Source organism: Rhinolophus hipposideros, assembly GCF_964194185.1.
Source record: "Rhinolophus hipposideros genome assembly, chromosome: 24".
NCBI lineage: Eukaryota > Metazoa > Chordata > Mammalia > Chiroptera > Rhinolophidae > Rhinolophus > Rhinolophus hipposideros.
In genome coordinates this window covers 22,857,654-22,878,750 of record NC_138070.1, presented here as the reverse complement: position 1 = coordinate 22,878,750, position 21,097 = coordinate 22,857,654, and the positions used below count along the sequence as shown (strand labels likewise).

The window sequence follows — 21,097 nt, the reverse complement described above, 5'->3', positions numbered from 1 at the left end:
TAGTTCAGCTGTGCTGTCTCCCACACTTATTTGGGCTTTTCACTATGCTGCCACAGCCAACCACTAGATGGCACCATTGTTCCATTTCCACTTGTTGGGCAAAATGTTTTGCAGTGTTGAAGGCAGTTTTTAATGGCTTTTTCCCCCTTCTGCCTCCCCTTCCCTCCCCCCCAACTTCGGTTCAAGCCGTTGTTTCTCAGTCTAGTTGTGTAGGACACAGCTCCCTGGCCCATACTGGTATTATGAGCCTTGCGCTCTCCCCTCGCCCCCTCCGCTGAGGTAGTCGGTCGCCTGTGGGTGGTTGGACGCTCACAGCAGCTCACGCCGGCTGCCGGCCACTCACGCTGGCCTCCCGCCGCTCACAGCGGCACGCCAGTGTGCCGCAGCTTACAGTTTATGCCAACCTCCGGCTGCTCACAGCAGCCCAGCTCCAGGGAGAGCTGTTGTTCACAATCTTAGCTCTAGAGGGCACAGCTCACTGGCCTGTGTGAGAATCGAAACAGTGACCCCGCTAGTAGCGCAGCACTCCAACCACCTGAGCCACCAAGCTGGCTCCAATGGCTATTCTAAATTCACTAGGGAGTCCACCACACAGAAAGCAGCACATGTACATAGATTGGCCACTGTTAGCTCTCGATCTATGCTCACACCTCACCTTTCAAAATGCATGTCAGACCATTAATAAATAGCCACTGGAAGCAACCAAGATGTCCTTTCAATAGATGAATGGATAAGTAAACTGTGGTACATCCAGACAATAGAATATTATTCAGTGCTAAAAAGAAATGAGCTATCAAGACATGGAGAAAGCCTATGCGCATATTACTAAGTGAAAGCCAATATAAAAAGACTACAAATTGTATGATTTCAACTACATGATATTCTGGAAAAGACAAAACTATGGAGACAGTAAAAAGATCAGTAGTTGCTAGGGGTTAGCAGGAAGGGAGGAAGGGATGAATAGAGCAGAGAGGATTTTTAGGGCAGTAAAAATACTCTGTAAGACACTGTAATGGTGGACACGTGTCATTACACACTTGTCCAAACCCATAGAATTTGTACCAGCAAAAGGGAACACTAATGTAAACTTTGGACTTTGGATAATTATCATGTGACACTGTAGGTTCATCAATTGTAACAAATGTCCCACTTGGTGGGGGATGTTAATAGGGGGAGGCCTTGGGGACAGGGAGTATATGGGAACTCTGTACCTTCTGTTCAATTTCGCTGTGAACCCAAAACTCCTCTAGAAAATAAAGTCTATATGACAACATGGATGGACCTGGAGGGTTTTACGCTAAGTGAAATAAGTCAGACAGAGAGAGACAAATACCACATGATCTCACTTATATGTGGAATCTAAAGAACAAAATAAACAAACAAAGAAAAAAACAGAAACAGACTCAGAGATACAAAGAACAAACTGATGGTTGCCAAATGAGAAGAGGGTTGGGGGGCTGGGTGAAAAAGGTGAGGGGATAAAAAAGTACAAATGGTAGTTACAGAATAGTCACAGGGATGTAAGGTGTGATATGGGGAATATAGCCAATAATATTGTAATAAGTATATATAGTGCCAGGTGGGTACTAGACTTATCAGGAGGATCACTTCATAAGTTATATTAATGTCTAACTACCACACTGTACACCTGAAATTAATATAAAATAAAATTAAATGTCAACTACAATTGAAACATAAAGAATAAAGTGAAAAATAAAGTCTATTTTTCTTATAAAGTAAACCAAGGTGGAAAAGAAAAAACTCAAAACAATTTACGAAGAAAATAGGAGCTTTAATCTGTTATGGTATAACAAAAACGAAAGGACTAAAATTTGTGCTGTCTTCCTGTTAAAATATATTCTATCACTTAGTTTTGACCTTGGTCTTGGGAGGTTAAAAAGCTGAGTGACTGATTCCAAATAATTTCTAACATCCTTGAGTTCCTAACTAAAAGTTCCGTAATTGCAAGAAATTACTGTTAAATCTAATTAGTGGAGCCTCATCAACAATGCTCTCAGGCATATCAATTGGCCTTTTTGTTAATACCTGAATATTCGCTTTCACAAATAGGTGAATATTAAAAATTTAATTTGAAGTTGGAAAAAAGCCACTGGGATGTCTCACATGGAGATATATATACAACAGGCACTTTTGCAATAACCAAATCCACAACAATAGCCTCCTCCATTGCCCCTGCACCCCTCACTGTCACTACTCAACTATAGTACACGTTTTCGTGACTCGCCAACCAAGGTCATTACAAACTTAATGTGGCCCTTGATCCCCCTTTAAACAACTTCTCCCCCCCTTTTTTTGTGTTAAAATACGTATTATGTAAAATTTACCATCTTGACCATTTTCAAATGTATAGTTCAGTGACATTAAATGCATTCATGTTGTGTAGCTATCACAGCCATCTATCTCCATAACTATTGTCATCTTCCAAAACAGAAACGCTATACCTAGTAAACAACAGCTCCCCATTCTCCCCTCCCCGCATCCCTTAGCAACCACCATCCTACTTTCTGTGATTTTGACTACTTCAAGGATTTCCTATAAGTGAACTCATACAGTATTTGTCTATTTGTGACTGGCTTTTTTAATTTAGCATAATGTCCTCAAGGTTCATTCCTGTTGTAGCATGTATCAGAATTTCCTTCCTTTTTAAGGCTGATTAGTATTCCATTATATGGATATACTATACTCTGGTCAATGAACACTTGGGTTGCTTCCACATATTGTAAAACTTATCAACTTCCTAACTAATCAAGTGACCTCAGCCCTGCGGCTGAACTCATCCAGCGATGACCTCACTAGCAGATGGGCTGTTGCCAATGGTGATGCCAGGTACAAACATGCCCAGCCCACGTCCCACTGTACCCCACCAGATGTCTCCTCCACCTAGACTTCCTCTCTCACTTGCCCTCCTCTTCCTCCTCGTGGACCCCAACCTCACCTGTCTTTTGAGTCTGGCTCTATGCTCTCAGACCTCGGCTCTCCTAACCCCACCCGGTACACCACTGCCCTCTTGGGAGCCATTTCAAGTGTCTGGGTGAGCCTTCCCAAAGCGTCCCAACTGTGGGGTATGTCACAAGAAGCGGCTCGCTTACCTGTGTATATTACGGCCTCTCCGACCAATCTTAAGGAAACCTTTGTGACAGCACAACTCTTTCCATCGATGGGCCAAATCTCCAAATCATCTTCCTAGCAGATACAAACTTTTAATTGATTTAAGCTCAAAACAGACAAATAGACAAACAGAAAAGACTAACAGAGACAAGACCAAAAGAATGGTCAGACCATAAAACCAAAAGGATCCAGTACTGTGTTTCCCCGAAAATAAGACCTAACCGGAAAATAAACCCTAGCATGATTTTTCAGGATGACATCCCTTGAACATAAGCCCTAATGCGTCTTTTGGAGCAAAAATCAATATAAGACCCGGTCTTATTTTCGGAGAAACACGGTACCAGAAATCAACAAATCTTCAAAAAGAATCAAAATCAAATTTTTACTGTGTACCAGTGGACAACAGCCCAGAGAATAGGACCGAGTGGAACTCTCCGTGGGGCCCAAACTGCCAGTCAGGAGTGGCACAGAGGGCTCCAAGAGGCCCACTACCTGGAAGGAAGGAACAGGGACCCGAAGGCAAGGTCCAATCCATGCCAAGTGGGGGGCCCAGAACCGTGAGGAAATGTAGCAGACACTTAGGGAGATGATTTTATTCAGGCTACTGCAAGAGTGACTGAAAAGTGGTTTTTTTGGATCAGCCATTTCTCAGAGCACAGAAGAGTGGGGGAGGGGAGTTTCTCAGTCAGAGCTGTTTCTCCTGAGCATGGGGCTCAGAAAAATGTCAATATCGTCAGCCTGTCTTGATTCTTCTGCATGCTTGGTGGATTGTGTGTGTGTGTATCTACTGTGTGTGTCTTTCTCAGTGTTCCTGCGTGTGTGCAGGGTGCGTGCAGAATTCATATCTGTGTTTCTACTGGAGTGTGTGTGTGTGTGTGTGTGTGTGTGTGTGTGTGTTTCAGGGTGAGGGCCTAGCGCGGCATTTAGTCAGACCTGGTGGGATATGTATGGCTGTTGCAGGCTGGCTATCTGTCCCCATGTTTCTGTTTGCTGTGAGATGTGTGTACGTGTGAGATGTGTGTGTGTTTCTTGGTGTGTCTGTGTCCATGTTTCTCTGTCAGGTGATGTGTATGTGTTTATTAAGTATGGGTCTTGGTGTTTCCATGGATCTGATACAGTGTATGCATGTTGCAGGTTGTGTGTGTGTCACCGAGTTTCTGTTTGTCTGGTGGTATGTGCATATGTGTCTCAGCATGTGTCCATCTGGATGTCTCTGGTGGAGGGTATCTGTGATTGCAGCATGAGTCCCTCTCAGTGCTTTTGGAGGTCTGGGCTGCGTGTGTTGCAGGGTCTGTATTTCTCAATGCTTCTGTAACTTGGCTGTGCGTGTGTGTGTCTGTGTGTGTTGCACGGTGTATCTGTGTTTTTGTGTCTGTGATTTCTCTGTGGCCTGTTTTGTGTGTGTGTGTATAGCAGGGAGTTTCTGTCTCGGTGTGCCTATATGTGGTGGTACATAGTGTTGATTGTGGAGTGAGTCTTTTCTTCTGTTCAGCTGGACTGTGTATGTCTTGAAGTGTGAGTGTCTGCGTTCCTGTGGGCTGGCTGTACGTGTATATTTGTGGCAGTGCGTATCGCTCCCGGTGTTTCTGTGGTTCTTTCCGTGCATATGTGTGGAGTTGCAGGGTGTGTTTCTGTGTGTGGTGGAGTGTGTTTGTGTTGGATGGGGTGTGTTTCTTTGGGTCTGGTTATTAGCATAGGGTATGTGTTGCAGTAAGTGTGTCAGTGTCAATGTTTCTGTGGGTTCGCTGCCATGTTTTGTGCTGTGGGGGAATGTTTCTCGGAGGGTTTCTGTGCATGTGTGTAATTCTGTCTGTGTGTTGTGCGCTGCGTCCCTATTTGGAACCCGGCCGGGCTCAGGCCTGCTCCAGTCCCACATTCCTCCCGCTCCTTTGTGCTCTGTGCTACAAAAAATATTTGCGTTTTCCACGACTCATAATTTTTCCTCCTCAATCGCTACCAGATGTGGGTCCTGTGGTCCCTGTCCCCATGGCAACGGAGGTTCCAGCAGCCGCGGTTCCCTTTTGTGGCGCCTGCCCTGGGAGCTGGCATGCTGCAGGCCCGAGGGGGTGGGGAGAGAGTGTATGTCGGGCACGGGAGTTTCAAGGGGTCCCAGCAGCTCCCCCCCCAGGTGGCCACCTGGATCATCCTGGGGGGCTTCTCCGCCTGGGTCCTGCCTGGCCTCCAGGCCACAGCATCTGGCCCACAGGGCGGCAAGGAGCAGGAACCGCTGCTGAAAGTACGAGAGGCACCCACACAGAGGGTTCCTGAAGGTTGGGGTTTGGGATGCCTGGAGAGCTCACGATGCAAGGGGAAGGTCCCCACGAAAGTCCTGGTCGATGTGACCACCCTGGTCTCCCCAGTATGCTGGTCAAAGCTGGGGAGAGAGGGGGAGACAGAGCTAGCTAGGGGTGAAGGGTCAGGAACAGCAGTGTAACGAGTGGTGATGCTGGGGTGGGGTGTCCGGAGCCACCACACTGCCAACCTTCACCCCCCTCGGTCACTGCCTTGCCCTCCCTGGGCCCAGCTGGGCATCTGTCCCTTTTGGCTGACTTTGAGCCTACGTTCTCAAGCCCAGCAGCCAGCATGGCCTGGTGCCCAAGTGGATCAGAAGCCGGTCCGCCACAGGGCCACGGCTGGGAGGGTGCCCAACTGGCCTGAGGGAAGCAGCGCGCCCTTAAGATATGGAGTCTGCATTCCTCCTGCTGTCTGACCAGGCCAGATGTAGGAACTGTGTCCAGATGTCCCGCTAGAGGCATGCGGCCATCTCCACTGAGGTGGCTGAGTTCCTGTGTAACTGAAGTTGACTTCAATGTTGAATCCAGCCAGAGGGTGAGAGAGTTGCCAGGTGAGATCCCTGAGCTGACAGCATTGGTCAGACTCATGACCAATGGCCGTCTAGTGCTGTGGGTAGCAGGGCAGGGGTGGGGAGATGAATGGGGAATCCTGGCAGAATCTCCTGATTGAAATTGCTGGGCATCAAAAGATGGGGACGAAGCGCACTAGGCAGAGGCAGGGGGACAGGAGACCAGATAGATGGAGGACATAGAGGCCACAGAAAGGTAAGGCTCTGTAGCTCAGGAAGGTCAGTTGGGAGACCTGCCCAAGGTCCAGAAGCAGAGAAGACATTGGGGGACAAATGGTCAAATAGGTCAGGCTAGAGTGGGGGGCTGGCCAAGACTGGGCAGCAGGGGACTGCCTACGAGGCCAGCCAGGGCTCTGGGCCAGGCCCGCACCCCTCCTTCTCTCTCCACCTCCCGCAGATGGAGGGTGTGGGGGGTGTTGAGAGTTTCCGGCTGAGGACAAGGAGCCCATTGAGGCGGACAGCAGGGCTCTGTGCAGTTTTGTTTGTGCCAGATGAGGCCCGGCTGGAGACTGTGCCATGGCCCACTGCCCCCTGGCCTCAGCCACGTGACCAAGCCACACCAAACAGTTGAGAACCCCCAAGTGTAACAGCAGAAGCCAGTAGGGAAAGCACAGGTCAGATGCAGCCCCATTCACTCGCTCCTTACAGCCACGGGATTCCATCCGATTTGTTCTGACCCATTCTTCATCCCGGGCCACCAGTCCAGGAAGAGGCGAGCAAAGGTGGGTGGGCAATAAAATCAATAAATGAATAATAGGTAAATGGACTCCACCCTCTTCCAACATGGTCCGAGAAGACCCACACCTATACTCCCCTTAAATTGAGGCATTCTGGCGGTATGAGCGCCAGCTGGAAGAGGTCACATGCAATTTGGGGGGACATCCTTGTCTGAGGCCCAGCAGATAGGAAGCAGTCAGAGCACAGGGGGGAAAAGGCACTTTATTAAGAAAGCTTTGGCCAAGCCCCTGCCGGAGGAGCCCATCCTGGGGCACCTGGATGGGGTAGAAGCAGCCCTGCCGGGGGCCTATAAATATGTCTCTTCAGGCTACTGGAGTGCCCCTCGGATTCCCACCAGTGTGTGGGGTGGTGGGAGGCCATCAAAACCAGCTGACAGCTGAGGGGCAAGGGCCTAGGGAAGCTGGGGCAGGGGGCACAAGGAGGGGAAAGGTGGGAAAAGCCGAGCCCAGGGTGCAGAGCCCCCTGAGGAGCAGAGACCAGCCCTCCTCCCCAGGCTCAGGTCAACCAGATGCCCTGGGTCGCGGCCAGTGGAAGTAGCCTGGGACTGTGGTCAAGAAAAGGAGACTCCAGCCAGAGGCGCCAGGCCCTGGCCAATAAGAGGCAGCGAGAGCAGAAGTGCTTCTGGCCTCAGCCAGTGAGAAGGCAGCCCCAGACAAATGCACACTTGGCTAGTAGGAGGTGGTCTCTAGGTAGAATCCGCCAGTCCTGGCCTTTGAGACCCGGGCTGGCGGGAACCCTCCATAACTGGGTCTATAGGAAGGGAGTCGCCAGCTAAGAGCCTGTCAGGCTTCGACCAATGGAATAGGGACTTCCCGCCGAAGCGGGAGCTCCAATCAGAGAGCCGCCGTCTAGGCCTGAGCCAATAAGACGCAGCCTCCCTCCCTGCCGCTCGGGCCTCGGCCTGCGCAAGGCTACCGCGCGCAGGCAGCCGCGGGAGGCGCCCACCAGGCGCGCAACGCAGGGGGGCAAGCAGCGCTGCGAAGCCAAGGGAAGCTGCGGGCGCGGCCGGCCGCCGCCTGCTACAGAGTGGGTGCACCTGCCCTGCCCAACTCGCCCCCGGCTTCCCGGCTCTTCTTGCGTGGTGGCTTCTGGATGGGGGTCTTCTTCCGGGGGGTGTCGGGCACGGGCGCGCTGGCCGCCACCTTCTCGGGCCCTGGGGCCTCGGGCGCTGGGGGCGCGCGGGCCGGTGAGGCGGGCAGAACCGAGCGCTTGGCCTTCTGCGGAGGCGCTGGCTTCTCCCTGGGGCCCTGTGCGCCCGGGGGCCCCTCGGCGCGGCCCAGGCTGCGAGTCTTGTCGCGTAGCTCCGCGGCAAGCATGGAGGCGGCCTCTGGCGCGCTGCGCGGGGGACCGCCAGCGTCCGTGGGCTCCGAGAGGCCAGGGCCGCGACCCCGCGCCCGAGCCCGGGGCGGTGAGGGCGCCGCTAGGGCTGTCCCCTCTTCAGCCAGCCCCGGGGACCGTGGAGTCGGGTCACGGGCCCGGGGGCTGCCAGGCTCGTCCGGTCGCGCAGACGTGTCGCTGGGCGTCCGTTTCCTCTTGCTGGGACTGGGTGCCGCTTCGGGGCCCGGGGGTGCCGGTGAGGGTGCACGGGCAGCGGCGGTGGCGCCGTGCTTGCCGTGAATCCAGGACACCTTGGGCTTGGTGGCGGGGTCGGGTGGCGGCGGTTTCCTGCGCTCGGGAGATGGCGAAAGTGACAGGCCCCCAGCCTCTCCCCGGGCCCGGGCCGGCCGGGCCTCGCGCCGGGCCACGCGTGCGTACAGTGCCCCGCCAGGCCCATCCACGCTGGACGCTGACCGCTCGCTATCAGAGGACGCGGGGAGGGGCGTTGCCTCCTCCGAGGACACCAGCGCAGGAGATGGCGCCTGTGCCTCAGCAGGGGCGGTGGGGACCTCCATGTCCCGGCTCTCGGTTGCCGCCTCTGACGAAAGAAGAATGGGCCGTCCAGCTTACAGGCACAAACCCTCACCTTCCCGCCTCCTCCCTTCCTCCCTCCACCCTGGCTCGTGCTCAGTCGCCCTGGCCATGCCTGGCGCATTCATAGCACTAACCACAAACCTATTTCTTAGCCCCAGAGCATGTGGCTGATTTGGGGCGGGGGGGATGGGGGTGGGGAAGTAGGGTCGGAGGGGGCTGAGAGACACATTCCCAGCTGAAGTCCCAACCTCAGCCTGACCCGGAAAACCTCCCCCACCACATCTCCAGCATAGGGGACCACCATCATCAAATGTGACCCTTGAACACCTGTAAGGTGACTGATTATCCTTCTTTAAGATATAAGGCTTCTAAGGTTAGTCACCTGCCCAAGGTCACCCAGGGGATGGTCAGGGGAGGAAAGAGGCCAGAATCCCACCCAGTCAGGGTCCTTCTTGCTGTATATGGAGCAAAGCTTCAGGCAAAGGCACCCATATCTTGTGGACTTCTCCTGTTTCCTCTGCCACCTCCTACCCAGGCCCAGACGTTCTTTCTGCCTGGTCTCACCCAGAAGTGAAGCTAGGCGGTGGTTAGAGAAAGGAGAGTCCCCCCATCTCCCCAGAACCCACTTCAGTTTGGTGCTAAGCAGTACAGAACCCGGCTCTGCAGCCTCAGTGTGTCCAGCCCCCAGGTAACAGCATCACTTTGCCCTTCCTCTCCATGGTCCCCAGAGCACAAAAGGCTTTTAAGCTAGAACATTTCACTGGTCTGGAGTGAGGCCCAAACAGAGTGGTACTCACCCTCGTGGGGTACACAGTACACGGGGCCTTCATCGGTGGTGTCGAAGGAGGAGAAGGAGGCCCGGGAGGACCATGATGGTGAGGGCTGCTCTAGTCCTGAGGGTGGTTCCAGGAAGCTACAGTTGAGCGTGTTATCCAGGTCGTGATGAGCCACTGGGGAAGGAGGGAGGCAGAGCTGCCAGGGACCCCACCTGCCCCAGCCTGTGCCCTGCCACAAATGATGGAGCACCAACCCTACCCTAAGTCTGTGGGTAGGACAGGCAGAATGATGCTAGGCCAGGACCAGAGAATGGGTAGCAGTGAACCCAGAAAAGAATGTACTCAAAGGTCTAAGGCTAGTGTGTGCTACCAGGAAGTTGCAAAAGGTTGGATTTAAATGTTGGGAAAGGAGACAAGGCCAAAGAGAACACCTGGCTGGGACAGGCCACCAGTCTCTAGGCCATGCTTGAGACTCTGCCTTGTGGGACCCAGGGAGCCTTGGAGCATTTTTGAGCCCAAGTGTTCAGTGGTGAGACTGCCTTTGGCTCAGCCCATCTTGACAGACTGTACCCCAAGGCTTGGACTCCACAAATGCCGACCCTACAATGGGGGAATCCCAGAGGTGGCTGGCCTGTCTGCCATTTCAGAGATGGAATGTGACACAGATACACCTGTGTCCAAAGATCCCACTCTGCTGGGTGGGCCAAGGGGTTTCTCAACTGTCTCCATCTTTACTTACCAGAAAACTGAGTCGCCCCCTTCCTCTCATCTTTAGAAACAAGTGGGAGAGAGAAAGTCCACCCATGGTGTGTGTCAGTGCAGAGGGAGAGAAGCAGCACTTTACACCCTCCTCCCACACAGGGTCCTGAGATAGAGTGGGGGGCCCAGGGACCACCCTGTACACTTTCCAAAAAGGACCCAGGGTACTGCAGGGAGTACAGGTAGGGGGTGGGTCTTTTTCTTGTGCCATCAATTCCCTGGCACAGGTGTCCCACAGTTCACCTGCAGCTCCAGGTGAATGCACCATGCCTTAAAGGGTACTTACAGACTGCAGGGGGCCTGCTCAACCCAGAGGTCCACATATCCTCACCGCACCCCATATGCAATCACATTCACAGGGACACACGGTCCAAGGCCTCCCAGATACGCCTGCACACTAGGCCTCTTACCTTCCTCCCTGGGCTCGCGCATGTCATAATTCCCTCTTTCCTTCCCTCTGGTCGCACTCCCCCATCCCCACCCACAACACTCAAGGCCCTGTGTTTCCCACACGGACCCCTTCACACCCATTTCCCAGCAGCCTTCTGCATCGGAAGATATTCCCCCAGAGACCTCGTGCCGGCATTCTTACCTACGACTTTGGGGAGCTTCTGCCTGCGGAGCGGGATACGGGGCAGCTTCATGCTGATTCGGCTGAAGCGCCCGCACAGTCGTTGCGGCGCCTTTTTCCGCCCAAGCGAGAGCTCCCTGCGGGGGCGGGGCCTGAGATAAGGGGCGGGGCCTGGAGAGGGAGGTTCGATCTCGGCGGGAGCCGAAGCACGGAGAGGGAGGGGCCTGAGCTAAAGAGAGGGCAGGGCCACGCCCCAGAGGCGTGAACCCTGGATAGAACCGGACTCCGTCGGGTCTCACCCGCGCGCTGTGTCCTTGCCGCGGCAGGCGCAGCAGCAGCCGAGCAGCGAGAGCAGCAGACCGAGGAGCAGGGCGAGCAGTGCGCCTGCGCCCATCACGCCCTTGCGCTGGTTGGTCTCTGTGGAGGGCATGAGGTCAGCACCGGTTACTCCACTAGCACACCGACTTACCCCACAACGGGATTCCCCCCCACTCACCCAGACGGCAAGCACCGGTGACCGGGTCGCAAGAGTCCTCATGGCAGCTGCAGGCCTGTGCGCAGTCCACGCCGTGGAGCCCCGGCGGGCACGTCAGGTTACAGCTGTAGTGGGGCACAGGGTCAGGGAGGACGACAGCGGCCCTCCGTGAGGCCTCCGGCCCTCGCCTCTGCGGACAGCCAGCCCCAGTCCCAGTGCTTCATTCTCTAGGAACTGATGCCCAACCTCATCTTCCGGCACACAATGGGCGATCAGTGTTTGGGATATGAATGTGTGCAGACCAGAGGGAAAGGTCTTGGGGGATGGGCCGTGGTCACCAGGCCGCAGTGCCCATTTCTGGGGCTGACTCTTGTGTAGGTGGGAAGAGGGGCTGCCAGACCAGACCCTTGGCGGTAAGTGGAAGAAGTCCCTGCTTGCTCTATATCAGCTCGGGGTCCCTTCAGTCCTACAGTCCTTAGAACCCCACTGACCACAGGCTGAACTAGTCTCCGGATCCCACTCAGAGAGCCGGCTCCACACTAAGGCAGGAAACTGCCCCCAAGAGCCTATCGTCACTCCCTAGCTAAGGTAAGGGGGTCAAAGCTGAAGGACCAAGCCTGGGTCCCACCTTATTGGCCAACACAGCAGCATCTGGGGTCTGGCTGGAGCTCTGTGTCTGGTACATATCCCCAACCCCATTTGGTCCCCGGGCACTCACTGGGGCCCGTGGACGCCAGGTCTGCACAGGCAACGCCCCGACTGGAAGTCGCAGTGGCCGCTGCCGCAGTCGGCGCACACGAATGCGCAGTCCTCGCCGTAAGTGCCATTGCTACACTTGGTCTCGCACCTCGGAACGCGAGAATGGGGCGTCAGCGGAAATGGAGGCAAAAGAACCCAAAGCTCATAGTGCCCTCCGTGGAGGGCATGGAGGAGGAGGGGCTGAGGTCTATTCCGGCACGGGCTGCTCACCGGTCGCCGATCCAGCCCGCGTTGCAGCGTGTGCACTTGCCAGTGACGTGATTGCAGGCGTGCCCATCGCGACACGGTGGGCAGCGGTGGCCGCAGCCCTCGCCGTAGAAACCAGTGGCGCACGGCTGGTCACACTTCGTGCCGTTCCAGCCGGGCTCACAGGTCAGGCAGCGGCCTTCTGCCACGGTGCATGGCTGCTGGCCCTTGCACTGGCCGCATCTGGGGAAGAGGCGGGATGCTAGGCGGGGCCCGGAGCCGCCCTACCTCTGCCCGCTTCGGCGGCCCACTCTACCCCCTCCCTTCTCCAGAGCCGGGGCCCACGCTTACCGGCGACGGCAGCCCAGGCCGTAGAAACCCGCAGGGCACGGCTCCCGGCAGTACTTGCCGCGGTAGCCCGGCTCGCAGGCGCACGTGCCGTCCACAGGGTGGCAGCGGCCGCGGAAGCACTGGCAGTAGCGCTCGCAGCGCGCGCCGAACGTGCGCTCACGGCACTGGCAGCGGCCGCTCTGTTGCTCGCATGGCGACGTGTTGCAGGCGCACTGATTGTTGCAGCTGCGGCCCCACCAGCCTGCGTGGCACAGGCACGCGCCCGTCTGTGGATCGCAGCGCGACGTGGCGCTGCAGTAGCACGCGCTGGCGCACTGCGCGCCCCACCAGCCAGGCTCGCAGCGACACGCGCCGCTCCGCGGGTGGCACGAGCCGTGCTGGCACTGGCACGCATGCTCACAGCGTGCTCCCCAGCGCCGCGCGTGACACGTACACTGGCCTGTCACGTCCTCGCACTGCCCGTGCGGGTGGCAGACACACAACTCCTTGCAGTCGGGGCCCCAGAACTGGCGCGGGCACTCTGCAGGGGCGAGCGGAGAGGGAGGAGCCCGGATCCATACCGAACCTGCCTGCGTTTTGTACCCCTGCCTCTGAGGACCCGCCCCCATGCTGGATCCAGTTCCCGGATCAGACCCCGCCCCACTCTGGCCCCGCCTCCTCACTCACATGCTCCGCCTCCCCGCTCAGGCCCCCCAGTGTCTGTAGGATCCCGTCCCGCTACCCAGCGCCCACTGGGATCTGCGCTCACTGGTGTCGCAGTTGGCACCGAAGTAGCCATGGCGGCAGCGGCACTCCCCCGGCCGCACGCACACCTCGTTCTCCGAGCACGTGGAGTTGCCTTCGCACACCGCTGCAGATGAGAGGGGCCCGAGTTGCCGTGCGTCCAACCCCCAACCACTGCCCAGATCCCCAGGATGGCCCACTCACCGATCCCACACTCGTCCCCCTGCTGCCTCCAGCCGGTGCAGCACATGGGCTCCTGGGAGCTGCAGGCAGAAAGGGGGCGCCTGAGCCTGAGCCCCAATCCCGTCCTCGGTCGGGGCTCCCCAGTAACCGTCACTCTGCCCTGGGGAGGTGGTTATTAAGGCCTTGCGATGTGCCAGGTACCGTTGTAAGTTTTAGGCTTGGGCGAGTCCCAGCGAATAAGAAAGACACAAATTCCAGGGATCTGATACTGGGAAGTGGCAGAGGGCAGACCCCCAACAGACCTACCCTTCAAGAACCTCCCAGTCCCCTCTCTAGGGGCCTCCCCGCTCTCCACATCCCACCTTACTCTTCTGTGCCCTCCTCCCTCATCCAGTAGGCTGCATTCCAGGAGGGGCAGCAGTGAGGTGGTGACTGGGAAGAGATCCCTGGGCCTCCTGGACCTGCTCAAGCATGGCACCCCTGGGGTGGGGGCCGAGCCTGGTGGGTGTCAGGGATCAGATGTGACAGGACCTGGGCAGCACCTGGGCTGGCTAGGTCAGACAGACACACCTGGATGCAGAGTTGGGGCTAAATTCCAAGGCAGATGTGCAGTCTCTGGGTGAGGTGGGTGTGGACACAGTGAGGTGTCCAATCAGTGGAGGGGCACACCTGGGGAGTCCTCCATGAGAGAAAGGAAGGTAAAACTGTGAGGGCTCCCGAGCGCCAGAGCAAGACTTGGGGTGGAGGAAGGCGATATTAGAGCGTCTACTTATACGTTTTAAAAATCTTGTTTAATTTTATTTGGCTTTACAAGGTACATGATGTTACCTCAGTAGGAGGTAAATAATTTGTAATTGTCACATTTCAGGGTAGTACAGCCTCCAAAACCCTGGGCTGATGGGGTGTGTGGGCACAAAGGTTTGGAGGCCCTGCTGGAGTGAAGTTGTGATGGAGTGTGCCCACATTAGGGGGGCAAAGGAGGCTGAGAAGGAACAGGCACTCAGGCTGCAGGTTCATAGGGTCTCATCAGACTTAGAAGAACTTTGTCCAAATCCTAAAGGCACATAACAACCATTCACACTTTAGAGAAAAGGTGTGTACTTCTTCAGAAGGGTCTGAATCTAGAACTGGGTTGTGGTGGCAGAAGGAGATTGGGTGGGGGCCTGAGGACCCTGGGAGTGTGGGCCAAGCTGGGAAGGGCAAGGCTGCAGCCACCCCATGTCACGGCCCTCAGAAGACATGTCCAACCGTTGCCCAGCTTGAGGACATCAGCATACCCTGTATGGGGCCCAGGGCCCCATCCCACTGAAAGAGATTGATTCTCCCGTAGGCCTAAGATGTGGGACCTGGGGAGCAGTACCCATAAAATCCTAAACAGGAGGGAAGAGGTCCACCTTATTTTCCACAAATAGAACTGGAAACCTGACGCAGGAACACAAAGCAGGGCTGACTTCTCCTGACCTACTGTCTACCCCCCAATGTCTGTACCTTCCCAGCCCTGCCCCAGGGTCCCTTGTGCCCATTTGCCAGTAGACCCAGGTCTGCAGGCCCATTACCCTCCTGCCTTTTCTGCTAGTTCTGAACCCAGATCTCTGGGATGAGAGCCTCTGCAGTGTCCTCCTGCAGACAGCTTTGCCAGGTGGCCTGCTGGGGTGACCCTGGAAGCACCAAGCACCTTCTGCACTAGCCACATGGCTCTGTGGATAGGAGCTTGGTTTTAGGGCCCCGCTGAGCTGGATTTGATGCTGCGTCTGCCACTTGTTGTGTGACATGGGCATGGAACTTAACCTCTCTGAGTTTCAGGGTGTTTATCTGTAGAATAGGCCCCCATGGATTTGGCAGGAGGATTGACAAAGCCAAGGTGTGTCAAGCGTTTGGCATAAACTAAGAGCTCAGTCAAGGCTGTGGTCCCCTCTCCAGCCCACGCTGAGCAGGCCCCAGGAAGCCCCTGAGTTCACCTGGTCCCCCCCAGAACGACCTGTCCCCAAGCACCAACCCAGTAGGATGGGGCCCATGTGGGTTCACCAAGAACAGGAAGACAAGCCTGTGGGACAGCTGTCTTTCCTTCTGGGAAAGACTGGCACACAAGGCTGGGCTGGGGTGGCAAGCCCATTCTCCCAAGATCTTAAGAAAGTAAGATGAGGGGAAAGATGGCCTTGTGCAGGGGGCAGTTCCCACACTCCAGCTATAAGTTGGCGAGACCCTAGGGATCCTGGCTGGGCCCAGGCCCCTTGGCAAGCAGGCCATGCTGCAGCCTGCTCCCTCCATATAGCACTGTTATTCCAAACAAAGCTGCCGTGATTTAAACCTAAACCGTGATCTTAAACTTGCCCATGCCGCTGCAGGCAAGCCCAAGAGCACTGCTTCTCACTGTGCCGATGTCTGTCTCCATTCTCTCCCCAATCCAGTCAGGAGGTTCCTCTGCCTGCCACGTCACCTGAGGCCCCATACCTGCCCAGCTCCCCTCTGCCCCCTGGCCACGCCTGCTCTAGTTTCTTCCCTACTTCTTTGCCCTCCCCTCCCCATCTCTCCTCTGTCCACAATAGCTCCCTCAAGTTCACTGGGTCCCCTCAAGACACTGACACCACGTAGGAACCCTCCAGGAGTCCCTCCTCCTAATACTGGACTCCTCTGATCTACTGTGAGCACTGGCTCCTCAGCGCCCACCTCTGTCACCACCCTTCTCCCATCCCTAGGCTCTCTGCATCTCAGGGAAGCCTTGTCCTTTCAGGCTCAGAGGCTGAATCCGCAGGGGTGTCCCTGACTCCACTCACAGCACACACAAGATCCATGACTCTACCTCCCAGAATGAATCTAAGATGGGACAGGCCACTTCTCTCTCTGCCCTGCCCCAGCCCTGTGAGAGCCACCCTGGCTCTCCCTGGTTTCTCTGACTCCCCAACTGGCCTCAACTTCCACCCTCCTGCCCCCAGCTCCCTTGCCACCTGGCAGCCAACCCTGTTGAGATCCTGCCTCTCCTTTGTGCAAAGCTCCCAGGGGTTCCCAGGGCCCTCAGACAAAAAGCCCAAGTCCTCAGAGCATTGGGCAGACACATCCCTGTGGTCGGCCCACCCCCACTCCCGCCTCGCCACCAACTCCCTCCCAGCCCTCAAGGTCTTTCCTGCGCTTCCAGCAGGCCCTGTTCTCAGGGCTCCAGACACCACAGGGCTCTGCCTCCTCTCCTGCGGCCCTCTGCGCACTCATCATCTCTCAGTCCATCTCCCAGATCACCTTAAAGGAAACAGCACTCTCCAATCGAACACTTCCTCCCAGCACTTGCTAGATGTCAGATGACTTGCTGTAAGTCTCCTCCACCTCAGGAACAGGGGTGTTTGTCATCCCTGCTGCATCCCTGTACCAACCTATAGTCCTGACACACAGGAGGCACATGGGATTTTACTGGCTGAGTGTTTGCTCCCCTGCCCTGGTCCTCCTGCCTCTGGGGAAAGGGAACTTCTGGTGAGAGCTGTGGGAGGGTGATGAAAGAGATGGCCCAGACCTGGTGAGTGGCTGTCCTTCCCATTAACCAGCTCCACACACTGATCGCGGTCATCCCACCTCCACTCCAACTCCAACAAACCATCTGACAGAGGCAGAGACCGGCCCAGAGAGGTTAAGTGATTTGCCCAAGGCCACACAGGTGGGGAGAGGTAGCACCAGGATCTGAAACCCAAACCCCGGCTGTTGGCTACTGGAAAAGACCATCTGTTGGGGAGGTCTCTGGGCAACGAGCAATGGGAGCAAAGGGCTCAGGCTCCCGACAGCTCGAACCTGCCACCGGATCCCCCAGCACGGACCCCAAAGGAAAGGACGGCTTAGGCAGATAGATAGGGCTGGCGTCCATCGCGCCCTCCCCCTCTCCAGGCACGGCCCCGCCCGCCGCCGCCGCCGCCGCTGCATTCCTGGGGCCGGGGAGGCCCGGGAGGCCCGGGAGGCGGCAGCGGCGTCGATGCGATGCAGATGGCGGGCCAGGCCGGCCTCCGCCCCGGAGGCGGGGCTCGAAGCTGGGAGGGGTCTGCGCGCCTCGGGATCAGAGCTCGGAAACCCCGCGCGGCCGCCTCACAGCCTTGTCTGCCGCGACCGCCGAGCCCCCAGACGCGGCCTCCCAGGGAGGGCCCTGTGGCCCAGAGCGCCCCGACGGGACCCAGCTTCCCGCCCGTGCGGCGCCTCCCCACACGTGCCAAGACACCCCCACATATCGGTTCCTTAGCCCTCGCGTGGAGATACCTAGACTTCGCCGTGGCCTCTGACCGGCCGATCAGGTCCTCCGACCCCTATGCCCAATCCTAGCCTTCTGTCCTCCGATCTTCGCAACTCGGCGCAAGGCCCTGGGCCCGCCGCCCTCTAGCAGGGCTTGTCCCCCGCCTATCACACACTTGCTTCCCCGGCCGCTTCCTCGAGGCGCCCCAGAATCCCACCCGGGAGTTCCACGTCCTCCCGACCCTGGTGCACGTCATTGTCCTCTCAGTTCCCGCTTCTGATCCACTCTGAGCGCAGGCTCCTGGGTGCCCATCTCTATCCCCACCCTTCTCCCACCGCACTCGCTCTTTCTAAGACACAAATCTGTCCTTCCTCAAGACCTCCCCTGCTCCCAACTCTCTGGAGCGGAGCTCCATCTCCCCTCACCCTCTTGGCTGGACTCACACATGTGCCCCGGGCCTTTGCACATGCCATTCTATCTGCTTGGAATTCCTCCACCGGACTTCTCCCTACGGCCTTCTCAAACTGCCCAAGGTCCCTTTATCTAGGTCTGAAATCTCGTACACCGAGTGTCACCCCCTCTCGGCGTCCACGGCACTCTGTTTCTCCCTCAGCTGACTTCTGGTCCAGGGTATACCATCTGATGCCCCGTCGTGGCCTGGGGCGGAGCAGGCGTCCGGGGGTGGCTGCAGGGGCCGGTACATTTGCCGTAGGAAGGTCCCGGGCGCTCCCCCCTCGGAACGCCAGGCGCCCCCTCCCTCCGAGAGTCCCCCTCTGCCCCCTCCCCCAGCCAGGCCGGGCTCCTACCCGGGCGCACGGCATACGTTGCGGCCGCGCGGGTTCAGCTCCTGAGGCGCCGCGGGGCCGGGCAGCAGCCAGAGCAGCAGCAGCAGCGGCGGCAGCAGCGGCAGCAGCGACGGCAGCGGCGGCAGCGGCGGCTCCCCGGCTCCCCGGCGCCGCGCCGGCCCGGCCCCCCGGGGCCCTGCGCCCTCCATGCGGCGCGGGGCAGGCGCGGGGAGGGCGCGGGTGCGGCCGCAGCGAGAGCGGCCGGAAGCGGAGTGCGCGGCCGGGCGGGGGGGCGGCAGGAGGGGCGCCGGGCCGGGCAGGAAATTCCACATCGGCTCCCTGATCCCGGGCCAGCCGCGGCCGGCCAGGCGGCAGCGCCCGCCCCACGCGCCAGACCCCACCCTCCGGCCGCGCCACCGCCCCTCCGCGCGGCCCCCGCCCCCACGCGGCCGTTCTCAAACTTGAGGGCTAACTTGGAAGGTGCCGGCTGAGCGGTGGTGGAGAGAAGGGGGCCGCAGGGGCTTGCCGTGGAATCCCGCGTTCCCAGGCCTTTCCCTTTCCCCCCCAGCCAGCCACCTTCTGGACAAGCCGCCCCTGCGAGCTCACAGAGGCCAGGCCGAGGGCGGGAAGGGAGTGGGGGATAAGGGCGCGACGCACCAAAGACTCCCTCTCCACCAACGCCTCAGAACAGGCCAGAGTAGGGCAGCCCGCAGACGACCCAGATCAAGGCCACAAGGCTGCCTCTGCTCCTCACCCCGCACCCACTCCTCGAAACCCTTTGGTGCGGGTTGGGCGGTCAGCTCCTCCCGCGCACTTTATGCAATCAAAGCCTGCGGGGACGGTCCCTCAACAGGATGCCTGACGCCTGTGGATAGACTTGGTCTGGACCAGAGGCCTGGGCGAAGGGCATCTCTGTAGGCATGGACTGGAGAGATGCCTGGTAGGTAGAATGGCCCAGCCATGGGCTCCCATAGAATGTGGGAGTAAATAGAGCTCCAGGACCGAAATCCTGCAATCCTTGGCGAGGTTGAAAGGGTCTGGGAGCCTGAAAGGGATTCTGCTTGAAAAGGCTGCTGGATCACCAGAGGGAAAATTCCAGCCGGTTGGAGTCAGGGTTGGAGACCTGGGAGCTGCTGCATAGGGAGGGGTGGGGTGACAACACAAGTAGAGCAGGAGGGGATGGGTGACAACACGGCAGAGCAGGGACCACGGAGGAAGTGTGGAGGGGGGCAACATTGAGAGGAACAGGGCCTGGGGGGGCCAGGAGGAAGCAGGTGTGAGGAAGCAGAGGGATGCCTGGGGCTCTGGCGGTTGGAGGGCAGACCCAACCTCAGGGCCCACCGGGCAGGGAAGGCAGTCAGGCTTGGGGAGGAAATAAGGGAGGTAAGCCAGGTCCGTGCAAAGATGAGCATGTCTTTTGAGGATTGAGTGTTGGTGGGAGACGCTGAGCAGGGAGAGAGCACCTGCCCTGTCTTGGGGAGCAGGCTGCATGCAGGCCCCTGCGGAGGGTGGGGTGGTATCTTTCCTTAGTTATGTGGAGGTCCCTCAGGGTGGAAGGTGAGGCTGGAGGAGGAGGCTTAGAGCAAGAGCCAAGGAAAGACCCAAGGCTGTGAGCAGCCCCAGCTGGCTGGGCCAGCGGCTAGTGGAGGGTGGGATGGGAAGGAGCAGGAGAGAGGGCTTCCGATGTTAGGGCCCCTCACTCAGTCATGCTGCTGCTACAGGAGGGAGGCGAGAGGCAGGTACCAGTTGGGTGGACTGGAAAGGGAAGTTTCGCCCATGCGATCACGAATGCAAACACTTCTTGGGGACAAGTAAACAGGCTAACCACTTCTGGGCAGTTTCACCTACGCAGGGCCCTGACCTGAGCGGTGCCCTCCAGTGCCAGGGACCCTCCTATGGAGGCTCCTTTGGCTGTCACTAACAGAAGCCAGCAGAATCCACCCAGCAGCTTGTGGCAGCCCAGCAGCTCCCAGTGTTAGAAGCAAAGACCCTATATGGATGGAGGCACTCACCCCAGCTGGACTGAGTTCATGAACAGGCACCTCAAACGCTATCACCTTCCCCCATAACTTCCCCCAAAATCCCACCTGTGAGGAGCACCACCTGGACAACGCACCCCCCGAATGTCTCAGATCTCTACCCACCCCCATCTACGTTCCACCCATAGTCCTTCTAGTCTTGTATCTGGCTGTCCCCACTGCCATCAGGACAAGGACTGTCCCCAGCCTTGTCTCAGTTGTGACTCAGACCCACAGCCCCCTGCATGTGTGTCATCGTGGTCACCTTGCAGTTGACAGCAGGGTCTAGTGTTGAGGGCCCATATCTGTTCCAGCCACCACCACCCTTCTCTCGGGAAACAGAAGTGCGAGTGAATGAGCATCCGTACTCCTGGCCTGGTGCCAGATGAACACGGGGAGGAAGCTATGGTTTCCCCGGGCTCCCACGAATGAGCGACCACCACACAGGCAAACTGGGGGAGCCTAGAGTGCAGGCTGACCAGTTCTGGCCAGGATGGCTTGGTGGAGGTTAGATTCAAGGGGTGAAGATTTTGCAGGCAGAAAGGGATGAGCGACAAGCCAAGTGGAGGCACGAATGCAGGGCCTGCAGGCTGGCAAGGCCGCGGGGCAGGTGATGGGAGGCTGACCACAAGTGCCAAGGCGGGCCCTGAGGCTGTGGCAGGGCCAGGG

The 21,097-nt window shown here is 57.7% G+C and overlaps 1 protein-coding gene across 2 annotated transcripts; it reads right to left on the bottom strand.

Moving 5' to 3' along the window:
- Positions 1 to 6,910: 6,910 nt before the first annotated feature.
- SCARF2 (scavenger receptor class F member 2) lies at positions 6,911 to 18,634 on the bottom strand (the record flags this gene model as incomplete). Of its 2 annotated transcripts, XM_081037092.1 has the most annotated exons (12): positions 6,911 to 8,645; positions 9,439 to 9,591; positions 10,157 to 10,186; positions 10,769 to 10,884; positions 11,047 to 11,164; positions 11,244 to 11,347; positions 11,941 to 12,069; positions 12,192 to 12,410; positions 12,519 to 13,038; positions 13,267 to 13,368; positions 13,446 to 13,504; positions 18,432 to 18,619. In XM_081037092.1, 12 exons carry the CDS (start codon positions 18,617 to 18,619, stop codon positions 7,750 to 7,752), a joined length of 2,634 nt encoding a protein of 877 aa, XP_080893218.1. In that variant the 3' UTR covers positions 6,911 to 7,749. The 2 variants fall into 2 exon arrangements, with proteins under 2 accessions (XP_080893218.1, XP_080893217.1); XM_081037091.1 differs by lacking the exon at positions 10,157 to 10,186 and having other exon boundaries at positions 18,432 to 18,634.
- Between the last annotated feature and the right edge of the window lie 2,463 nt (positions 18,635 to 21,097).